Raw genomic sequence first — 20,960 nt, 5'->3', positions numbered from 1 at the left:
TGGGCACCGTAAAGAACAGCGAGTGCCGCCAAACACGGGACGGAGCGGAGGAACGGAACGGAACGGGAACGGCTGAGGGGGGCGGGATATGGCTGCGGGTACCGGGACGGAGCTCAGAGCCTGAACCGCACCGGGCCGAGATCCGAACCGGGATCCGAACCGTGATCTGAACCGCGATCCGAACCGGGCCGGGCTGAGCCGCGCTGCTCCGAACGGCCGCCTCCCTCACCCGCCCCGTGTCCGCTCGGTGCCGGTCGCGCTCTGTCCCGTCCCGCCCCGCAGCCCGCTCCTCTCCTCTCCTCCCGTCTCGCACCGCCCCGGACCCGTCTCCCCGGTAACGGACGCTTCGGGCTCCGCTCCTTGTCCCCGCCCCCCTCCACCCCCCCGGCCCGTGAGGCGCTTCCGGCGCGAGGCCGCGCGTCATCGCCGTGCGCCGCGGGGAGGGGCCGGGCCGGAGGCGGCGGTGGGAGCGATGGGGCCGGTGGGGCCGGTGGGGGTCGCGGAGGAGGAGCCGGGCGATGGCGGGTGAGCCGCGGGCCGGGCCGGGCGACGGGCGGGATCCGCGGGGCCGGGCTCGGGCAACCTCCGTCCCCGGGGCCGGAGCTCCGCAGCGGGGCGGGGTCCGGCGGGTCTCGCCGTCCGGGCGCGGGGTCGCGAGGCTCGTCCCCGTGGTTCCGTGGTTCCGTGGCGGCGGCGGGGCCGGGGCTCACGGCTCCCTCTGTTCCCGGTGCAGGTGAGGCGGCGGCCGGCGGCGGGGATCCGGGAGCCGGCGTGCGGCAGCCCCTGCGGGTGCCCCCATGAACCAGCGTCGCGGCCGGGGCTGCCGGGACACCGTGCGGCGCCATGAGAGCGGGCCACGAGCGGAGCCAGGAGTGTCTCCCGCCAAAGAAGCGGGACCTGCCCGCAGCCAGCGCCGGCACGGAGCCGGGACGGGCGGGGGGCGCCCAGGCTTCGGCCGAGGGCCCCGAGTGGGCCCGGACGGGCGGGTCGAGCACCGTGGCCCTGCGCTACGGCCCCGGGGAGGCGGCGGAAGCCGTGGCGGGGCTGACGGTGGACCAGTACGGGATGCTCTATAAAGTGGCGGTGCCGCCCGCCACCTTCTCACCCACGGGGCTGCATCCCGTGGTGAACGTGAGCCCCCTGACCCCCACCTTCAACGTGACCTCGCCCATAATCCAGCACCCGGGGCTGCCGTATCCTCCCATCCATTACGCCCAGATCCCTCCGACGTCCCTGCAGCTCATCGGCTCGCACTACACGGTGCCCTATGCCGTCCCTCCCGGTTTCCTGCCTAGTCCTCTCCTGTCTCCTTCTAGCAACCTCACCACCTCTCACGTCCCCCACTTTGTGCCATATGCCTCTCTCTTCACGGAAGAAGCTGCTCCTTCTCCCCAGACTACCTCTCCTACCCACAGCTTCAACAAATCTGCTCCTGTGGTCTCTCCTGGCCAGATGCAGCACCATGCCGGGACCCAGCCGCTAGATACCACACCAGGTAGGATTCCTGTTTATTATCAGATGTCTCGCCTCCCACCTGGGTATTCAGGATACGAGACACCTTCAGCAGGTGGAAACCCAGATTCTTCTCAGCAAGACAGTCCGCTGAGTTCGGAGGTAGCTGCTGCCAATGGTGAACAGAGACATCTGGAGCACGGTGTGCTGAGGAGGACCGGTGAGGCTGCGGATTCTGCCAGCAGTAAAGCTGAAGACTGTCTGCCAGGGTCTGCAGTGAGATGTGTTGTTGATGGACAGTTTCTTTCAGGTTACCAGACGTTCAGAACAGAGGTTTCTGCGCCAGCACATAGAAGCACACCAGACGCTGATCTGGAGGTTCAGAGGGTGGTGGGGGTGTTGGCCTCTCAGGATTATCATGTTCTGGCAGCCCAGAGGAAAGATGACCCGAGCCCTTTAAACCTTTGCCATAATATCCCTGATCAGCAGGGGGAGTCGAAGAACATTTTGAGGAACACGGTGGAAAGGGGCGCTGCTGAGACGAGCCAGTCCAGGAGTCCGTACGTTGCATCTCCTGAAGAGAAGGTCAGACAAAGACAGTTAACCAAAGGAATGGTGATAGCTAACGGCAAGCCAGTCCTGGTTCCAGCTGGCTCTGAGCCCATCAGGTCTTCCATTTCAGAAGCCCTGGTGAGGCAGAGCCCAATTGTGCAGGCTCAAGGAGGCGTGCTTGACAAAGACCTGGCCCAGCTACAGCCACCCAGCTCTGCTCGCTTGCCTTCTCACTTCATGAAAGGAGCCATCATCCAGCTGGCTACAGGGGAGCTGAAACGAGTGGAGGACTTGCAGACTCAAGACTTTGTTCGCAGCGCAGAGGTGAGCGGAGGCCTGAAGATTGACTCGAGCACTGTGGTGGATATTCAGGACAGCCAGTGGCCCGGGCTTGTCACGTTGCATTTTGTGGTTGGGGAGCAACAAAGTAAAGTAAGCATTGATGTGCCCCCAGAGCATCCATTCTTTGTGTATGGCCAGGGCTGGTCCTCCTGTAGCCCAGGGCGGACTGCTCAGCTCTTTGCTTTGACCTGTCACAGGCTGCAAGTGGGTGATGTCTGCATATCAATCAGTTTACAGAGCATGAATGGCAACTCTGCTTCTCAGGCTAACTACCCTTTCACAGATCAGTTGATATCTACTAGGGAGAGATCTGAAATAACTGCTCAGGGGTCCAGAGAACCATCTGACAGAACTGCTGAAAGGAAGACCCAGACAGAAAGGGAAAATGCAGCTCAGAGCTCCCATGAAGAACCTTCTCAGCCTGAGACTGGCAGTCAGCACAGCTGGACAGCCCCAGGCTTCCAAAGATACAGCGTGCAGGCAGAGGAGCCGCGTCACTCTCTGCTCCGTCCCTCTTTCATTCCCCAGGAGGTCAAGCTGTCTATTGAAGGGCGTTCTAATGCAGGGAAATGATCCCTTTATGGTTGTGAGCGAGGGCATCCCCTGTGGGTGAGCCTTACCTATGTCGGGTGGAGAAATTGCACAGACTTTGTGACAGGTTCACCAGCAAGACTGCTTTCTGCCCTGCAGAGCTGGATTTATTCCAGTTCAGCGGCTGACCAGTTCCTCTTGGGGAATATGGGGGGCTCCAGTGCCTCAGGAAGCAGCAGCAGGCCGGCTGGGGTAGAGAACATGGATGTGCTCATGAGCTTGCAATGAGAGCATCCAGAGGCTGGGCTTTCTTGCACCTCTCTGAATAACTGATTCCCCGCCGGGCAGGGTCTAAGCATTCAGGGAAGGTAGGGAGATGGGAAAGGCAGACATGGCTTAAGGTAGCAGATGAAATTGCTGAAGATTTTATTCCTCCTTTCTCTTGATGGGGAGAGATGGGTCTCCTTTGGAGTTTAGGGGGCTCTACTCCCACAATCCCCTTTCTTCACATATGCACTTTAAAAAGACCGTTCACCAATGGAGCTCTTGAGGGCAGGACGCAGGTGCTTCTCTGATGGTTCTGTTTAATGTCTCTTCCACTGAATCCAACTGCTCTTTTTGCAAAGAATGTACAGAAATTTCCACTAACCACATAAATTCAAGAGGAAGGACCAAAAGGATGGGTTTGGGTGCAGGTGGATAGAGAACTCGAGCACTTGAGATGGGACACAGAACGGGAGACTTCAGTTTCCTGCTATGAAATATTTTTATTGTCACCAAAATTATTTAAGTATTTGCCACCAAATCTAATCTTCCTTCCTATGTTAATAACCTTGAAAACAAAAACCTCTTGGGCGTATGGCTTTTATGCTTAGTCTGCAGGTGAATGGGGTTATGTTTTTTTATGTTGTGTTGTTCTTGTTTTTGGAAAGCGAGAGTTAAACATATTTAACATTCTCTAGTGAAAATGAAAATGCATCCTTCTACTGTAAGAGGACCGAGACTATTGTGTAATTAAATCAGAAGCAGAACTTTACAGATGGCTAGTTCTTCCCTGCAGGCAGCCTTCCGAATAAACTGTAGACAACAGACAAGTGTTTTTGCATGTGGAGGCAAAGTACAGATCTTCTGCTAGGGACTCTAAAAATACCACGGCATTGTGAGGCGTTTTGGGTGTTTTTCTGATCATTCTGATGCTTCATTTTGGAGTTCCTCTGTGGAACTGAGAATAGTCTTTTTCAAAGTGAGATTTAACAGAAGTGTAATAACACTCCATTCAGGTGAAGGCTTCTGTAGTTACACTAACTTAACCTCTCTGGTGCTGCAATATGACACCAGCTGTAACTGCTTAGATAGAATAAAAAAGTCACTATTTTGTTGAGAATAAGAGTCTTCACCGGCTTAGCTCGGGTTTAAGTGTTCTTTGTGTTAGAGTGCCCATGGCTGTGTTAGGTCCAGGCTTCTGAGGGTTTCTTCTCGGCACGTGGATCCCTGGAGAGCTGCTCCTGATGTTGGCACCATTTTCCATCTCCCTGTTCTCATCGTGCTGAAGGTTCCTGCCAGGCAGCAGCGTGCTGCTGCTCTCACCATCTCCCCGCTCAGCTCACTTGCAGTGCCGGTCCAAATACCGTCCAGTAAGGTGTCCTCTAAATGTTTGGCTTCAGTTGACTGCATGACGAGGATGTTCTGCACAGGTTCTGCACAGGTGCTAGGCCAGCTAGAGAGTCTCCTGAATGGTTTTCCTAGTACATTGCTGCCCATTTCTGTTCTTTGACATTCCTGCACCAGGAAAGCAATTTATTTTCAGGCCTTAGTTGAGATGTGCTCCGTTCACGCCTTCAGTGTTTGTGCCTCACAGGGTTTCAGAGTGAGGATGCTGCCTGTGTCACGCGCAGCTTTCCCCCAATGACACACAGCTCATGATCTCATCAGCTGCATTTGGAATTGTACAGAGTCGTGGTGACGCTGTCACGTGGAGGTGCTGCCTCCTTTGCCTGTGGGAAGGATGTTGTCTTCATGACACTGTTTGTCAGTGAAATGTCCCGTCTGGGCCCTGTGCCTGCCTGTCACATGTGATTCACTGTCACTATTCCCTGAAGTCTTACACAATGGCCTTGACTAATGCTGGTTACTATCTCATGCTCAGGAAATCCAGGTGTCTGTACCGAGACCAGAAGGCAGCGCAGCCTGGGTTCTCTTGCCCTTCTTTGCATGGTGCATGCAGAGCAACTCAGAACTGTGGTAGGCGGCTGAGGAAGGGATCTTGCATTAAGTACAGCTGATGAATGTAGAAGGGACGTTGGATACTCTGAGTGTTTGCACATCTGAATGGTGCAGAACCTCTCAAGCACCTGTTTGAAGGTGTAAGTCTCGGATAGTTTGTTGAGCCCCCCTTGTCTCTTGTATGTCACTGTACCTACTGCTCATAGAGCCCTGGCACTGGGCAGCGGTCTGAAAGAGCTGGTGTATGAGGCAAGATGCTGCCAAGCGAGAACAGCTCTGTACTTTGGGCAGCTGGAGGGCTGTGCCTGTGCTCACCATGGAGATTTCATGCTGCCAGTCTGACTGTGCCTGTTGAGTTCTGAGCTCTTCAGAGGAGACCAGGATGCATTAGACCTCGGGGTTTCTATCCAGATTCCCTGCACGTCCCACTGCTGAGTGTGTTTCAGCTGCCAGCTCTTCTGTTCTCTGGAAGCAGCAGCTGGGGCAGTGTCATGGATGGGTGTTAAGATGAAGGATTTTGTCAACTCGGTTGCTTGCCCGGGCGGCCGTTGTCAGGATGGGAACACTAGAGGCCCTCCAGCCCTTCTGAACAGTAGTTGTAATCACTGGAGTCTTTCCTTACTGCATTGGGCTGCAATGCTCATCTCCTGCGGTGGTGGTTGTGTTGTGTTCAGGCTCACCCGAGACAGGGAGTGTGAGACAGGCTCTGCTGTGGGCAGCTAGACCACGAATGAACCCATGGAGGAAGATTCAGTTTCTTATGTTCAGGGGTAGCAGAGAGAAAGCCAGGAAGAGACTGTGGAATCAGCTGGTTATTCAGACCCTTCAGCAGGCAGAGACGTGAGAGGCTTATTAGAGAAATAAACCATTTTCCTGCTGCTGTTGTGAAGTGAGGCAGATCTGTGGTCTGTCCTACCTGGAGGAGGAGCTGTCCTGGCCTCGGTCTTACCCAGCTGGCACGGAGGTTGTGGGAAGTGTCTGAAGGATGCAGTAACGGGTGTCTGCAGCAATCTGTTCCACCGCATCAAACATTCCTTGGGTCGGCCGCCCAGCAGAAGCCAGGTCTGCTTCCAGGCCCAGCGTACATTGTTCCTCCAGGGACATGAGATTTGCTCCAGGTGACGAGCGCTCATCACTACCAGACTATGCAGAGGAAGCTCTGTCTGGAAAGGAGGAAGGCTGCAGAGGTCCCTCTGCCTCCCCTTCCCAGCAGGTGCACAAGTATAATGCACTTTTCACGTTGTGTCCCCGACCCTCCCGTCCCCACCCCACACTTGAAGTCACTTTCCCCAGTAGAGAACTAACAAACCTTATTACTTGGAAAATATTTTAAATGAAAACTGCAGCAGCTCGAGTAGCCCAAATGCTAGTCCCTGCCCATAGCAGTACATGTGCCTTTCCCTAGCGTCACTCACAACTGCTCTTTGCCTTTCAGGCTGTCTTGAGCCTGAAACTTTTGCAGAAGCTGCTCAGATGACTACGAATGCACATTCTATACCGAGTTTGGCCCAGTGTGATCCATGTAGGGCTTAATGTGCTGATGGTTGAGACTCCTCCGTGATCTTCGTGCCTGTCCACAAAGGACGGGACTTGCCCCAACGTCCCAGGCTGCTGCTGCCCACCCTGCCAAGCACCGCGCGCATTTGGGTTGCTTTCTGCCCTGGTGGCACCTCAGAGCCCAGGGAAGGGTCTGCCCACACAAAGCAGAGGAAGATGTGTGGCACTGGGGGACCAGCTGGGCTGCCCTGACACAAGGAGGTCTTTGTAGATAAGTGCTGATCCCTCAACTATAATCCCAGTTATGTAATGGCTGTATTAACATGTAACCGACCGCATTGTATCTAAAGCCTTAGAACTAGTCAGGTGCTCCTCTCCAACCCTGCTCCCACCCTGTTCCTCCTACCTGATCTTTAACAAAGCATTAATAATTCTAAGGATAATCTCTATTTTGTTGTGCTTTTTTTGTAACTGTTTTAAATAAATCAATTTGTACTGTATATTTGTACTTTTGGTGAGATCCTTTTTCCTGTTTTACCATTTTAAGTCTGTACTTGGCTACACACAGATTGTATTTTTATTGTTAATGCTCTTATGAATATTCCATTTAACTTGTTGACTCTGTAAACACAGTATATATCTATCTATCTATATATCTATATATAAACCAATAGCTTTTCCTTTGGTGTTTGAGACTTTTTGCTTGTCTGTGGCATCAGCGATCACTTAGATACGGGTTCTGTGGTCTTACACAGTGATCTGGGATCTATGGCTTCAGCTATAGTTTGCACAGCAAAACAACACCTGCTGGCCGAGCAAAGCACACATCGTAGAGTAATAGCAGCTGCTGCAAAGAGCAAACGGAGCTTGGCATGAAAATGGAGGTAAGAATAAGAGAGATCAACTTGAAGAAGAAAGGAGGATATGAAGAAGGTAAGATGGAGCCAAACAGATTCTTGCCACATCTGGTAGCTTTTTCCAAAGAGAGCGAGGCCAGACTGGGAGTCATTGTGGAGAATGAGAAGTTAAAACAACTTCTGCGTGTTGAACAAAGTGTGGGCTTCAAAAAAATTAAAAGCTTTTTGCAGCAAGTGCCCACAGGACGGCCTGCAAGGTTTTGTGTCCAGATCAAAGGAGCACTGTGTGCTCCAAAGGCAGCTATTGTAAGCACTGAAGTGTGGCCTTCAAATGGAGTCCCATCAAAAGGATTTGAAAAACCAAGTTGTTTCTGACTAGTCTGCCAAAAAGGGTTTTGATGTTTCAGCTCGGGTCCGAGGTGAGATTCTTGTGGCCAATTTCTGACTTAATGCACAGACCGCAGCTCCCCACACACAGATGTACTGCAGGCCTTTGCTGGGAGCGTGGTCTGCAGGGCACCACGTGCAATGTGTGTCACAGCAGTTTGGAGAGCTACAGCTCACTCTTACATCACCATTCTCTTAAATGGAGGATGTATGACTTCTCTGCCCCTTCACTTCCCAGTTCTGCACTAATGTTTTTCTTTTACAGTAAATACGCTTAGGTTTAATTTCCATAGTTGCGTAGTTTTATAGTTATCTGTAGTAGCAAGGGGAACATTTTCATATATGTACAAACCCCTGTTACGTTCTGCACTGTCTGCTTCTAGGCTTAAATTCGCTGCTCTCCAGCAGATATTCCCAGACTCGATTATTGTAGCTCTTGAGGCTCCTCCCCAATTCAGGACTTCTCTGCATTACTCTCATGGGTTCTGTTACAGCGCAGAAGCAAAAGCAGCTTTCTGCTTACAGTTTCCCCAGCCATTCCCATGTGTTACCTGCAGTGACCACTGAAAGTCATTGTTGGTCAGAGAATTGTCATGAGGGACGAATTGCTCAGTGTGTGACCCGTGATCCCAGATGAGCAGCATTGCATTGGGCAGTATTAAAGTTGAACAAGCTCATTTCACTTTGAAATCCCAGAATGGCTGAGGTTGGAAGGGACCTGTGGGTCCATCAGGTCCAACTTCTGCTCAAGCAGGGACAGCCAGAGCAGCCCAGCCCGGACTGCATCCCAGCAGCCTTTAGAACACCTCTATGGATGGAGTCTACACAGCCTGCCTGGGCAATCCATGACAGTGCTCTGGCACCTGTAACTTATGCTGCAGTAAACAAGTTTCTGTTCAGCAGAACCTCTTACCTATAGCAGAACTGCAGCAGCCTCAACCCACTTAATGGTGTGAGGGTCCAAGAATAGGACAAAGCGCAAAAGATAAAGAAGGGGGCTAAATAAACATGAAACATTAATTTATTTTCCCGCTGTCTGACGGCTGTGGCTGGCCCCCCAGACTGTGGCCCGAATCTGCTTCCACCAAATCTACTTTGGCAGACGTCTGTCAGCTCCATTCTCCTCCTATTTCAGGAGGAAGCCAGAACTACCTATGCAGGAGTGTGACCCCGGGAGCTATAGCAGCGCCCCGAGCACAGAAGCCTGTTGGTTTGTCTGTGACAGACGCAGCGGAGATGGCAGCCTTTGGCTGCAGCTCAATGCACCGTACTGTTGCTCTGCTCCTCAAAGGTCATTTTGCCCAGCAGCTGGTTCTCCAACTCCACGTTGCCCACTGGCAGCTGGAAAAAGTTCATTTCAGCTGCCAAAGCTGCCATTGCAGAGGAGTCCTGGCCAAACTGTGCCCGCAGCATCATGTCCATTTTCTCCAGGCGCCGCTTCAACCTCTTGGCCTCCCGCTCCCGGATGAGCCGGGCCTGTCTCTTCTCTGGAGTCTCGTTGGCACGTTTCAGTCTCATGGCTTCTCGGTCTCGCTGCAGCCGCCGCGCTCGCTGCTCATCTGTCTCCTGCATGCGCTGCAGGCGCTTTGCCTCTCGATCCCGCATCCGTCTCACCTCCCGCTCCTCGGGAGTCTCATTGTCCCGCCGGCTCTTCTTGGCGGTGCGCTCTCGCTCCAAGCGCTGCAGACGCACTTCCAAGGGCTCGTTCTGCCGACGAAGCGCCCACTTTCGCATGCCGGGTGTCTGCGCCTCCAGCAGCTTACGATAAGCAGCACAGTTGTTGCATACCAGGAGGATGCCTGCAGGATACACGGGGCTGTGAAAGGTAATGTCCTTCCCACTGACGCTGGAGGGGCCCTCACTCTGTGGCACAGGCAGGCGATCTGCGCTGAGCACCTCTGTCAGCTTCTCACTAGAAAGCAGAAAGAGCAGTGTCAGAGACTTAGTACTGACGGAAAAGTCCTCACCTCAGACTGATAGGGAGGCTCCTACCGGAGCCCGTGACAGAGACCTGTGCCCCAAATTGCATCTGAATATCTAAAAATCAAGCAACATCATATACAGGAGTAGGAATGGGATTTGCCCTGAGCAGTATTTGGGTTAGAATAGTGCAAAGGCAGGGATTAACCAGCAAGCTGCTCCTCCCCTTCATTTCTGTATTTCTTCTTTCAGCCTTATTTGCCTAGTCGGTGTCCTTCCACCGGGCAGGACGTAAATGAGGAACATGTTGGTTTCTGTATGTAATCCTGCTTTGGAAAAGAGAAGCCGCCTGGGCAGCACAGACCCAGTGTGATGGACTGCTGGACAAGGGAAGTAATGACTGTTCTCTCCAGTGACCGGTGACTCCAGCGCTCTCTGAGCAGAGCTACATTTCATATAGCTAAGAAACAGCCTCCCAGCAGCAATGATCACAGGTTTTAGAATGTGATGTTGAGCTGCAGGGATGAAGAGAGTAAAGGAATCTCAGTCACTGGGGGTGTTCACAAATGGTTCCGAGTAGGGCAGGGATATGATTCCTCCATCATTTAAGGCAATGCACCTAAGCTTTTCTGTGGGTACCCTCGCTCACTCACCAGACAGGGTGACCCTGACCTGTTGAATGTGGCGTGGCTGGTGAAGCGTGTTCCACACACTGCGCAGTTTGACAGCTGGTCCTCTGAGTGGATCAGGAGGTGTCGTCCAAGGGAACCCGGTGAGCTGAGGGCTCTGCCACATACAGGACACATGTAGCTCTTGGCACTCACCACAGCTGCAGTGTGCTGCAAAACAACCATAGAGTTGTCAGTTACAAATTTTCCAGCTTCCTGCCCAGTCTGAAGTGTGCTCAAGGAATATGACAAACTATCTAGTTCAACCGCTTGGAACTGGATCACTTAACAGTAAATCCTCCAGCTGATAACTCCTGGACTAGCTCAAGACATCTGGGATGTCACAGGTCAAACAGCAAGGAGACCTTTCTACGGCTCCACTGCAGTGTGAGAGAAACAAGCAGGGCCAAAAGAGATCATAAGATCTGACCCTTGTCTTCAGAAACACATCTGAGGAGCATGACTACACTAACAGTAGGCAGCCTGTTGGTGAGGAAAAGTTCACTATGATGGCAGCTAGAAAAGATCAGCTGGTACAGTTAAGTTGCCAATTCAGCTCTGCTTCATTCTTTCTTTTGCAGACACGGATGTGCTGTGAAGAGTACTGACAACAAAACCTGAGTTCCCAGCACAGACTTACTGCAATACAGGAATCATTTCAGAGGAAGAACAGCCGTTTCCATAGGTAGGAACTATGATAAAGGGACAGAATAAAGAGCTGAATGATCAGCTTATCGCACTGAGTGGTCTAAGAATTGCTTCCATGTTTAATCTGAAGGAACTGCCTGATCTCAGCTTGCAATTGCTTGCATAGACTGCCTTGTAATGGAACTGTGTTCTCCAGATCCTCAGACTGGTGCTTTGCTTATTTTTTCCCTAGAACTCTCTAGATTATCTGCTATAAACTTCAATCACATCCTAGACAGAAGCACAGTTCTGTAACTGCAAAGATCAGAACAGTCACACCACGCTCCTTGCCCAGGGTTGTTTCTGACTTTGGGACAGCTGAGGCGCTTAAGGCCACAGACATCACACTACTTGGAGCCATCCCTTACCTGGTATACATGAGCAATCAGCTGCTCTCTGCTTTCATACTCCAGCTGGCAGAGGGGACACTTTGACAGTCCCAGCATGGAGTCAGCATTCAAGCTCTCAGGAACCTACAGGAAAGGAAAGCCATTTTGGTGTAAGGCACACTGATCTCCACACAGCCACCCACCCTCCCTCAGCATCTAGTGAGCACTGCACAACAGCCTGGCCCAGATTAAGTGCAGTGCCCAGTCTCGTTGGGGCTGGTTTAGGGTTCTCACAGTCCGAAACTTCCTTAATGCAGCCTCTTAGCAAAGGTCTTGCTGTCTCATGAGGAAGAAACAGAAGCCTCATGACCTCCACCTGCACCCATGATCTTGCCAGCATGGTGGCTCTAGTAGGCAAGGCCTGCTCTGTAGCAGAAGGGAATGGTACAAGAACTGAAGGAGGCAGACAGACTTCACAGCCATTTTGTCCAGGCAGGGGGATAGCAGTTTGTCCCTGCTGTCCCCTGTTCCTGGCAGCCCAAGAACACCTCAAAACCATCTCCCTTAAACAGATGTTGTTTGGAGGAGGTGATTGCGGGAACAAGGTATGAAATTAAGAGTAGAGAGAGATGTCTAGTGCCCACCCCTTCTCCCTTGTACACTGATGTGACTGCAGTGCCAGTACACACTTGCCTCATTTTCTCTCATTAGTGGGGTCCCAGCTGCAGGTTGTTCTGCATTCTCCAGTTCTTTCTTCACCTTTGGCACTGAGCCATCCTCCTCTGAAGTGTGGGAAGAAACTTCATCGTGGGTGGTTTCCTCATCATCACTGCCACCTTGAACACGCAAAGCAGTTACTCCAAGTGTCAGGACCTTGACAGCACTAACAGACCTTAATTGCCCAACTAGCCCTCACCCAGGGCCTCCACTCACACTCAAGACTGGGGGCCCCATTTAAACCCAGGGAGTACTTCAATTCCCAAAGCACCACATGAAGTCCCTGAATCTGGCCTGTTACCTGGCCTTGTTTGATGATCACTAGACTGTCAGCAGTGCCCGGTGCTGTCACCATTCTGCTCTGGTGCTGTGGGACTGAACTCTGGTGGTGAGGTTACTGTTCAATCTGCATAGTGGCCATTGGCTCTGGGCTTGTCTTCCCTTAGTGGGCAGTTCTGCTCTTACTGTTGGCTGATCCAGAGCTGACAGCACAAGAATCAAGGGCTAACCCAGAGGAGAAGGTGGGTAAGACGGTCCTCAGAGAACTCCCACCTGCTCTGCAGCACCTCACCCTGTCAATCTCTCCAGTCCACTACCTTGCAATTACTGGAAGGGGCAGAACTCACTGCTGCTGAAATCGCGATCTTGCAGTGGATGAATAGCTGGCCTTTGGTCCCCAAGAGCTCCAGGAAAGCTGTTTTTCATCATGGCTTGGCGGGCTTGCTCCTCCAGCCCTGCAAAGACTTGCTCCCCTGGCAGCCACAAGGACAAAAAGTCAGATTGGCGCTGTTCCATTATTTCACAAAAGCTTGCCAGAAATGCAACAGGTGTGGGGTTGCTCACCTGCAACGTGCAGACCCTCTGAAGTCACCTCTCTGAAAGCACTTAAATAATCTCTGTGCTTCCCTGCCCTGTAACTCCAGCCTCTTGTACCTGCTGAAACAAGTCTAGTCCCCACGTCTCACTAGTGGATGTGTATGGTGTCAGGCTGCCCTCTGCACACCCTTTATACACCACTTGGTTGTGTGTAAAAAACCTGCAAGGCTCCATACCTGCCACATGTGCCCATGTGGCTTCCACTTTTACCAGACAACCAACCAAGTGACAGCACAGCTGTAGGTGGGGGAAAGCCATGCAGGGGTGATGACAACATCCCAAATCAGACGTGGTGCTACATGGCTCTTCTAAATCATTTAGAAGCTACCACAAGCAGCATGGTGGTACTGCAGCAGGATATTCATACTAATTGTATCAGAGTCATCCGATCGTATTAGGGTCTGGAAAGGCACAGACATTAGTGCTTGCATAATTCCCACATTAGGTTAAACTAAATTCTAAATACAGTCTGTTTTATAATTATTTGTATCTCAACTCAACATGAGAACAGGCAACAGAAAACATTCTGAAGGAAGGCAATTATCTGAGTTCCTCCGAAAGAAAACTTCCTCCAGCAATCTCTGTGGAGCTTCCTGTTCCAGGGAATAACTATAGAAGTCAGACGCTAATTTTCACATTAAAACAAACAAATGACTTTGTTCTACAGGCAGTTAAGACTTGCTGTTAGCAGAGGATAAGCTACGAGCACTTGGGGCAAGGTGCTAGTTCCCAAATGGCTACAGCTTTTGGATCAACAGTTCTAAGTTCACAGGAACTACTCAAAGCATAAATGCAGAAATACTATTTAAGTGCAAAGGTCAGAGCACAGCTTTAAACAAAATATTGCCCCTTCTAGTATGGAGCCACAAGTGGCATCAATACAGGGAACTGCACTCATGACTCACGGGGAGTGCGCCAGTCCTGTTACAGGGACAGGTGCTTTTCACAGCTGAACTGCTTCAGCCAGCTTTGCCCCATATTTACATCACACTGCCTTTCTGGTGCTTAGCTCGAAGTTTGCAAGGCTGCTTTAAAAAGCAATAGTTAATGGAAGATTTCAAAGGCCTTCAGAAGTTTCTGAAGTTGTCCAGAGGGGCTGTGGATGCCCCATCCCTGGAAGTGTTCAAGGCCAGGGTGGATGGGGCCTCGGGCAACCTGCCCTAGTGCTTCACCTAGTGGCTGGCAGCCCTGCCAAGCAGGGGTTGGAACCTGATAATCACTTGGGTCCCTTCCAACCCAAGCCATTCTGAGATCGTGTGATTCTACTTCTAACACCAATCACAACAACCAGCAGAGCAATCGCGTCTGCCAGAGGCCTTTTGGTATAACATGCACACAACCACATTAGGACTGATTCAGCGCAGTGTGGTCAGTCAGCTTACAGCCAGGAATGCAAACCATTAACCAAACCACTACCTTGTATCTGAAAGGTATCATGGAAGTGGGAAAAATAAACTTAAAAACTCTGTATTTTGCTTATACAGAATTTCTTATTCTACTAATAAGAGTCTCTGGAAGAACTTGGAGAAGAGTGCTCAGTTCATCTACTGACAGACTAAGGCCTACATCAGTGAAGCTTTGGATCCTTAGTGTTTGATAGGTACAGGGTTATGTTTTTATTGTCTACACACACACACACCCACACACAAACACACCCCCACATCCACCCCAGTTTGAATACATTTGCATTTCTGTAGAAAGGGAGTAAGACAGGCAACAGCTTTAGGATCACCACTATCAGTAAAGGACATTATGCTCAATATTGAATTCACAGACTCTTCTCCAGAAGTTTCTTTATTAAATACAGGAAGGGCTGTGGGCTGACCACAACACCAAAACAAGTTGCTGTATTTGTTTCCACAAGCAGCTACAGATGTAGAGCAGTGAGAGTCAAACCACTGCCTCTGTTCTGCTTTTCAGTTCTCCACTCCATAATCTTGCAAATGAGTGGGATGCCAGGAGAGCAGCTGTGGAGGTAGGGGCCAGCCCTGTGGTACTGCGCAACAGGGGCAGTTATGACTGCTGCGATCTGATGGTGTATCAGCTTCGCAGCCAAAAATGATTATTTTCCTTAGCCCTTCCCTTCTTGAACTGTATGAATGCAGGATAACTCTCAGGTGTTCTGGAAAATAAACACACAAACAAATAACCTCACTCCAAAATCCACAAAACAAAAATCAAAATAAACTGCATCATTCCCCTGTCTGCCTTCCTGAACAGAAAATCTCTGAGATGAGCCCCTTTACTCCCTCCTCGTACATCAATTTAAGGTCCCTGTTCATGTAGGTCTTCTCTGTGTTCCTTTCCTGGACCTGAAATTTGCAAGTCTGTCCACCACTGTGGATCTAATCCACCTGCCCCATCGCTATTCTGGGTTGTCCACACTGCTGTAGCGGTTACTGCAATGAAAAACAACAATTGAAAGTGTTAATAACCGCAGTCCACAGAACCCCTTAAGAACCAAGGATTTTGATGCAAATAACAGTTGTTGCTCACTTTGAAATGCTGGCTGCTATTTCTTGAAAAATACTTTCCTTTCAAATTGGGAGTATTACAGGCAGCAGAATTCAAGAAATACTGAAGAGCACAGAGACGGAGAGAAAGTGTGTGCATATATATATATATTATATCTAATGATACCAGTGGGAAGAGAGAAACTGAGGATTAATTGGATATTGGGACCACGCAGAATAAAGCTAGGAAGTGGATATTAATTTGATTAATAAATACTGTTCTCAAGAACTCTAAAGTATCATTTGCAAAAGGTAGAAGCCATAGAAAGAAAAGCAGCTGATGGGACAGCAGGAAGAAGAAACAAAAGCACACTCTAATACCTGCAGCAGAATTCCCAGCAAGCTCAAGAACAGTGGAATAACCTACAGCTGATGAGTGACATTGCAGCAAAGGACAGGCTTGAAGCAAGATCAGAAGATTAATTGCTTAGAGAGCAGATACCTTTATAGTTTAGAGTCTGGAAGAAAATAAAGACCAAATGAATGAAGATACTTCCACAGGAACAATATAACTGCGTGTCATTTTTCAGTTCAGTGAGGAATGGGCAATGCAATAAGTACACTTCAGTATTACAGCTCTATTTCTTAATATATAATCAGATAAAAGCATTTTTTATGCAGCACATGGCGACACAAAATTCAGTTATTAAAAGCCAATTATTTGCTGCATCCTGCCAAACTGAAATGTCTACAATGAAAACTACAAGTGGACTGGCAATCACACACAAGGACGTGCTCATGATTTTAAGTATTTCTTACTGTTGTTACTGCAGTACTAGTTTCCTTACACACCAAAATCTGTTTAAAATAGTTTGACTGGTAACCACACAACTCTCCATGCCAAAGTACTTCTGTGCTAAGTGGAGATAGCAAATGCTATTGTGAGAGCAAGGTTAAATGGGGGCCATGCTGAGCCTGGAAAGTAACTCCGGCAAGAGGCGGCAATGAACAAGCCAGGGACAGGAGAACGTAGCTGTTGCCTGCACAAGTGAATCTGAGAAGGAAGTTAACAGAGCAGCAAGCAAGGAAGAAGTAGGCATCATCTTCTGGTGAATTCGTCCTGTTAGGTATTCACAGCGGCATTTATACAAATCCACAAAGCACTTCCCAAGCCCCGCAGCCTGCCAGATCTGATCCCAATTGCAGACAACTGCATAAAAAGGTGCATACCTGCTGGCCCTTTTATTCCTCTCCTCCCAACAATTTCAGTCCCAAGAAGTTTCAGTAACGTGCCTGCTATGTCTCAGCCTGATTCCTCATTCTGCTGGCTCACCCAGATCTTGGAGATGATGCTCTCTCCGATTTTCCTCGTCATTCACCAGTGCACTGCATGGCAATTCTGGGCCCTCCAGATACACAGCAGGCTAGGTAGACAGAGAAGTCCCAACGATTTGGTGGTGTTCATCATAAGACAGACAAGATTTCCATCCCAAGGAGGAGACATCACCTTTGCAATTTTTCATCTATCTGTCAGTCCCCCTATTTTCTTCTGATCCTACTTTGCTGCTCTTGATGACTCCCACCAAGTAGTTTATCTGCAGCTAAATACTGCACGTAAGGTGGTGAACAAGCCCCACGCTTCCTTTATGGCACACCAGATGCCACACCTCAGCCTCATGCCAGCTAGCAGCATCTCTGTCAGGTAGTTTCTCCAAGACCCAAACTGGTGATACAATCATTCACATTGCAGATAAAAAAAGCAGTGATGTGTAAATACATGGCGACCAAACTCCAAAGCATGTACAGTTCATGTATATAACAGTACAAGCTTCTAAAGAACAAAACTGTTTGCAGTGGAGCGGAGAAGAGACAATAGCCCATCTAAACACCATTAAACTCAACATAAACCTTTGAAGCTGTTGTACTCCTTGGTCTCCATAGATGAGAGCCCGTAACTCTAACACAGAGCTGATAGAGTAAGTACATGCTTTATATACATCTAATCTAAACAGCAGAAGCAGTATCTGGGCACTGTCAAAAGCAAATGTGTGTGGAAAGAAGATGAGTTACTGGCATTGCAGGAGAAAACACAGGATGCATCAAGTTTATCTAATAAAGACAATTCCAAGCAGACAAATCTGTACAGAGCTGTATTCCACCAAGTGTTGTACTCAGCACACAGGAAGCAGAAGTGGGAAAGCACAAGTCAGAACAGCTGCCAAAAGTCAACCCTCAATTCTCTGATACTGGCCATCAAGGAAAGCTATGTCAGCTTTTCCAAGCCCAGCACTTGCAGGCTATGGGGCTTTTAAATCAGACAGAGATAATTCTCATCAGTACACTCATAGAGAGTGCAAAGTGTTAAGTTATGTCAGGATATATTTTCCTCTAACACAGAGAACAGCATGCCTGGATTTCTGTTGCTGTATCCATACAAAAAGGCAGCACAGGGAAACACACAGAGACAGGCAAGCCAGCAGCATCAGCAAAGTGAGCCAGTTGCTACAGCCGCAGCAGGCAGCTCTCTGTCCCACAGACCTGGCAGTTACCATAGCAGAGCACTACTTCGGCTTCTCATCTCAATCAGCCTTGCTTTCACATGTCTTCAGAAGCAGAGATTTGCTTTTTTTTCATTCAAGCCCATATTCTATCCATCTACAAAGCTGGGCATATTCAAGGCATAGCTTTGGACTCTCAACTCCCCTCAGTACCAGCCAAACAAAAACCATGCAGACGCCCCTCTGCAGCTGAACATCCATCCGGCTGTCCCGCAGCTCCACTAATATCTCACTACAGCCTACCCACAAGGAATGCTGATGTACGGCACCTTCAGTCCTTTCACTATCCAGCAAATGCCAGGACCCTGCCAATGCTGGAGAAAGACGCTTGTCTTCCCAGCTCAGGAATGGCCAGACAAATCACATCTGTCCATTAATTGATGTAGTCATTGCCCATTCCCTGCCAGGAAATGGCAAATGGCTTAATTAACGTTATCTGGTGGAAAACTGGGGTACAGTGAGCTGAGATGATGTGTCTAAGCCAGTCTTTTGAGCCTGCCATTGAGCGAAGATAAGAAGCCAGGGCTCCCAGCCTTCAGCTGTACACCTGGACCACCCTACCTAGAACTTTCTTTGCTATCCAAGAACTGGCCAGAGCCTGACTTGCACTTGTGATAGTGTGAACACAAAGCAGAACTACAGGCCCCGTGCACACAAACCAACCTTCACAGAGTTTGCTCAAGCCTATCCCTGTCCTGCCTTGTCAGGACACTGACAGCTCCCTTGGCGTACAGAATTCTTATTACAGGCCCTAAGACAAAACCATAGGTAACCATTTCCCCACAAACAGTATCTTTTCATCACTGCCCTCCTCCCCTTCTGGCTCCACAACTATCCATCTAGGACAAGGATCCCACAGTGCTGTGTACCATAATTAATACTCACAGTGAACTTTGTTCGGAGTGGTCTGTTTCCGACGGGACATGTTTCCCTGACCCGGGAGCACAGTGTGTTCGTTCCCTCAGCACAGGGTCCACCTGAGGAGAGAAAAGCCCGTCACACACACGGCTGGGGCCACTGGACACACACAGCTGAGCACCTCGGTCGCTCCCCATCCTCTCGCTTACAGGCTCAATCTGCACGACCACAGCCACGTTCAGAGCCAACATCCAACACTATCTGAAAACATTGTACTGTGTGTGAGCAGCCCCACCCGATTCAAACCAAGTAATTCTGTACCTGGCACACAAAAAGCTCAGAACGTCATGAGCGCCTGCACTCAGTCCACGTACCCTTCTCCCTCCCATTTGCTCCCATGGCAAACAACGCATCAGCCTAATGACCACCACAGAACCGACCCGGACGGAGGCAGAAGAGATGCCGGCGTGGGAGGGAACCACCAGCACCACAACGGGCAACGAGGGAACCGCCACCGCAGTGTGAGCAGCGCAGGGACCAGGCACGGCCCTGCAGCACCGTGCGAGCAGAGCAGCTCCAAGGCAGCGTGTGCGGCCAGCGCGGCACAGCACGGCACAGCACGGCACAGCCAGCAGCACAGCACGGCACGGCACAGCACGGAACAGCACGGCACAGCCAGCAGCACAGCACGGCACAGCACGGCACAGCCAGCAGCACAGCACGGCACGGCACGGAACAGCACAGCACGGAACAGCACGGAACAGCCAGCAGCACGGCACGGCACGGCACGGCACGGCACGGCACGGCACGGCACAGCAGCCCAGCCATCATCGGGGCCGCTCCGCACCCAGCTCCCCCGCGTTGTCCCCCCGGTGCGGACAGTCCCGCCGTCCGGGTCCCTCCCGGGTGGGACGCACCGACCGCCCTCGAACTTCACAAAGGAGAAACACCGGCCCTCACCCTCCGGCCGACGAAGGACTGAACCGATTCCCACGGCTCCCTCAGACACGGACGTTAAGGGGAACGGATCCCGTCGGCCGCGGCCGTACGAGCGCCGGGCGCCATCGGCTGCCCCCCCACGGTCGGACGGCGTCCCGCAGGCAGCCCGGCCCCAAGGGGGAACGGCCCGAGACCATCGCGGGCGGCCCGGTACCGGCAGACACACACACACACACGGAGCCCGGTCCCCGACAGTGACGGACACACGAATCCGGGCCGCGGCCGCAGAGCAACGAACGGCAGCACCCTCCTTCCCTCCCTCCCGCCCCGTCCCGCCTCACCCGGTGCCGCGGACAGACAAAGGGCGGCCGGACGGACAGACAGACACGGCAAAATGGCGGCGCCGCCAGAGCGCGCGGCGCGGGCACGTCCCGGCGGAGCCCCCTCGTCCTCTCGCCCGGAGCCGCTCACCTACGGGCCATGGGGGCGCGGCTGCCGGCCGGGATGGCCCCGCTCCGCCGTCCGAGCCCGCCGGGCCTCGCTCCCTACAAGGGCAGATCCCGCTGATCACGCCGCCCGCGTTCCGAGCTCAGCCGCTCGCCCAGGGCCGTAGCGCTCCGCGGCGGGGGCTCAGCCCGCGTCCATTCGGGACGTTTAGGCCCCGTGGAGCCGCAGGGGCGCGGCCCGGGACGGACGGGCTGCGGCTGCCAGGGCCGCCCCGATGGAGCGCGCTGCGTCCGGCCGGGATCGGCGGCGCTTCCGCCGGGAGCTGCGCCCCAACTCCCGTCCTACGGCCAAACGCGGCAGCTCGGCGGGCAGCGCGGGGCGGGGCGGCGGAACGAGGCGCTGCCGGAACCTCCGCGCCGGGCCCGGGCAGCGGCGGGACGCACCGAGCGGTGCAACAGGAAACGCGCATCGAGCGGGGTCCCTCCGCCCGGTAACGTAGTTCCTCTCCGCCCGGTACCGCAGTCCCTCGCTCCTCTCTGTCGCTGCCGCCGTCACGTCACTTTCCGCGGCCGCTGCCGCTCCGGTCCGTTATCCAGCTCCGTTCGGCCTCAGCCCGGCCGTGCCGCGAGCAGCAGCGGGAGCGGCCGGACAGGAGGATCCTTCCGCC

At 51.9% G+C, this 20,960-nt stretch overlaps 2 protein-coding genes across 33 annotated transcripts; one reads left to right on the top strand and one right to left on the bottom strand.

The window, feature by feature from the left end:
• The first annotated feature begins 287 nt into the window (after window positions 1-287).
• On the top strand, window positions 288-11,168 carry ATXN1L (ataxin 1 like). 11 transcript variants are annotated; one of them, XR_014947605.1, is made up of 5 exons: window positions 288-525; window positions 734-1,672; window positions 1,763-2,037; window positions 2,135-2,328; window positions 6,536-7,277. XR_014947605.1 is itself a non-coding variant. In XM_085551299.1 (4 exons), the coding sequence occupies exons 2-4, from the start codon at window positions 844-846 to the stop codon at window positions 2,144-2,146; spliced, it is 1,116 nt and encodes a 371-aa protein (XP_085407425.1). In that variant the 5' UTR covers window positions 288-525; window positions 734-843; the 3' UTR covers window positions 2,147-2,452. The 11 variants fall into 11 exon arrangements, 9 of the variants coding, with proteins under 9 accessions (XP_085407425.1, XP_085407423.1, XP_085407424.1 ...); XM_085551299.1 differs by lacking the exon at window positions 6,536-7,277 and having other exon boundaries at window positions 2,135-2,452; XR_014947604.1 differs by having other exon boundaries at window positions 405-525; window positions 734-2,037.
• Window positions 8,845-20,873, bottom strand: ZNF821 (zinc finger protein 821). Of its 22 annotated transcripts, none has more exons than XM_085551324.1 (9): window positions 20,318-20,708; window positions 18,935-19,026; window positions 16,722-16,915; window positions 15,298-15,437; window positions 12,789-12,914; window positions 12,139-12,281; window positions 11,485-11,589; window positions 10,434-10,600; window positions 8,845-9,753 (listed from the first exon to the last, which is right to left on the bottom strand). In XM_085551324.1, exons 5-9 carry the CDS (start codon window positions 12,868-12,870, stop codon window positions 9,099-9,101), a joined length of 1,152 nt encoding a protein of 383 aa, XP_085407450.1. In that variant the 5' UTR covers window positions 12,871-12,914; window positions 15,298-15,437; window positions 16,722-16,915; window positions 18,935-19,026; window positions 20,318-20,708; the 3' UTR covers window positions 8,845-9,098. The 22 variants fall into 22 exon arrangements, with proteins under 22 accessions (XP_085407450.1, XP_085407451.1, XP_015729782.1 ...); XM_085551325.1 differs by having other exon boundaries at window positions 16,825-16,915; XM_015874296.3 differs by lacking the exon at window positions 15,298-15,437.
• Between the last annotated feature and the right edge of the window lie 87 nt (window positions 20,874-20,960).

Source organism: Coturnix japonica, chromosome 6, assembly GCF_054131305.1.
Source record: "Coturnix japonica strain WE chromosome 6, WE-NBRP24, whole genome shotgun sequence".
NCBI lineage: Eukaryota > Metazoa > Chordata > Aves > Galliformes > Phasianidae > Coturnix > Coturnix japonica.
Note: the sequence above shows the minus strand (reverse complement) of the source record. Positions and strands in the feature narration are given on the sequence as shown.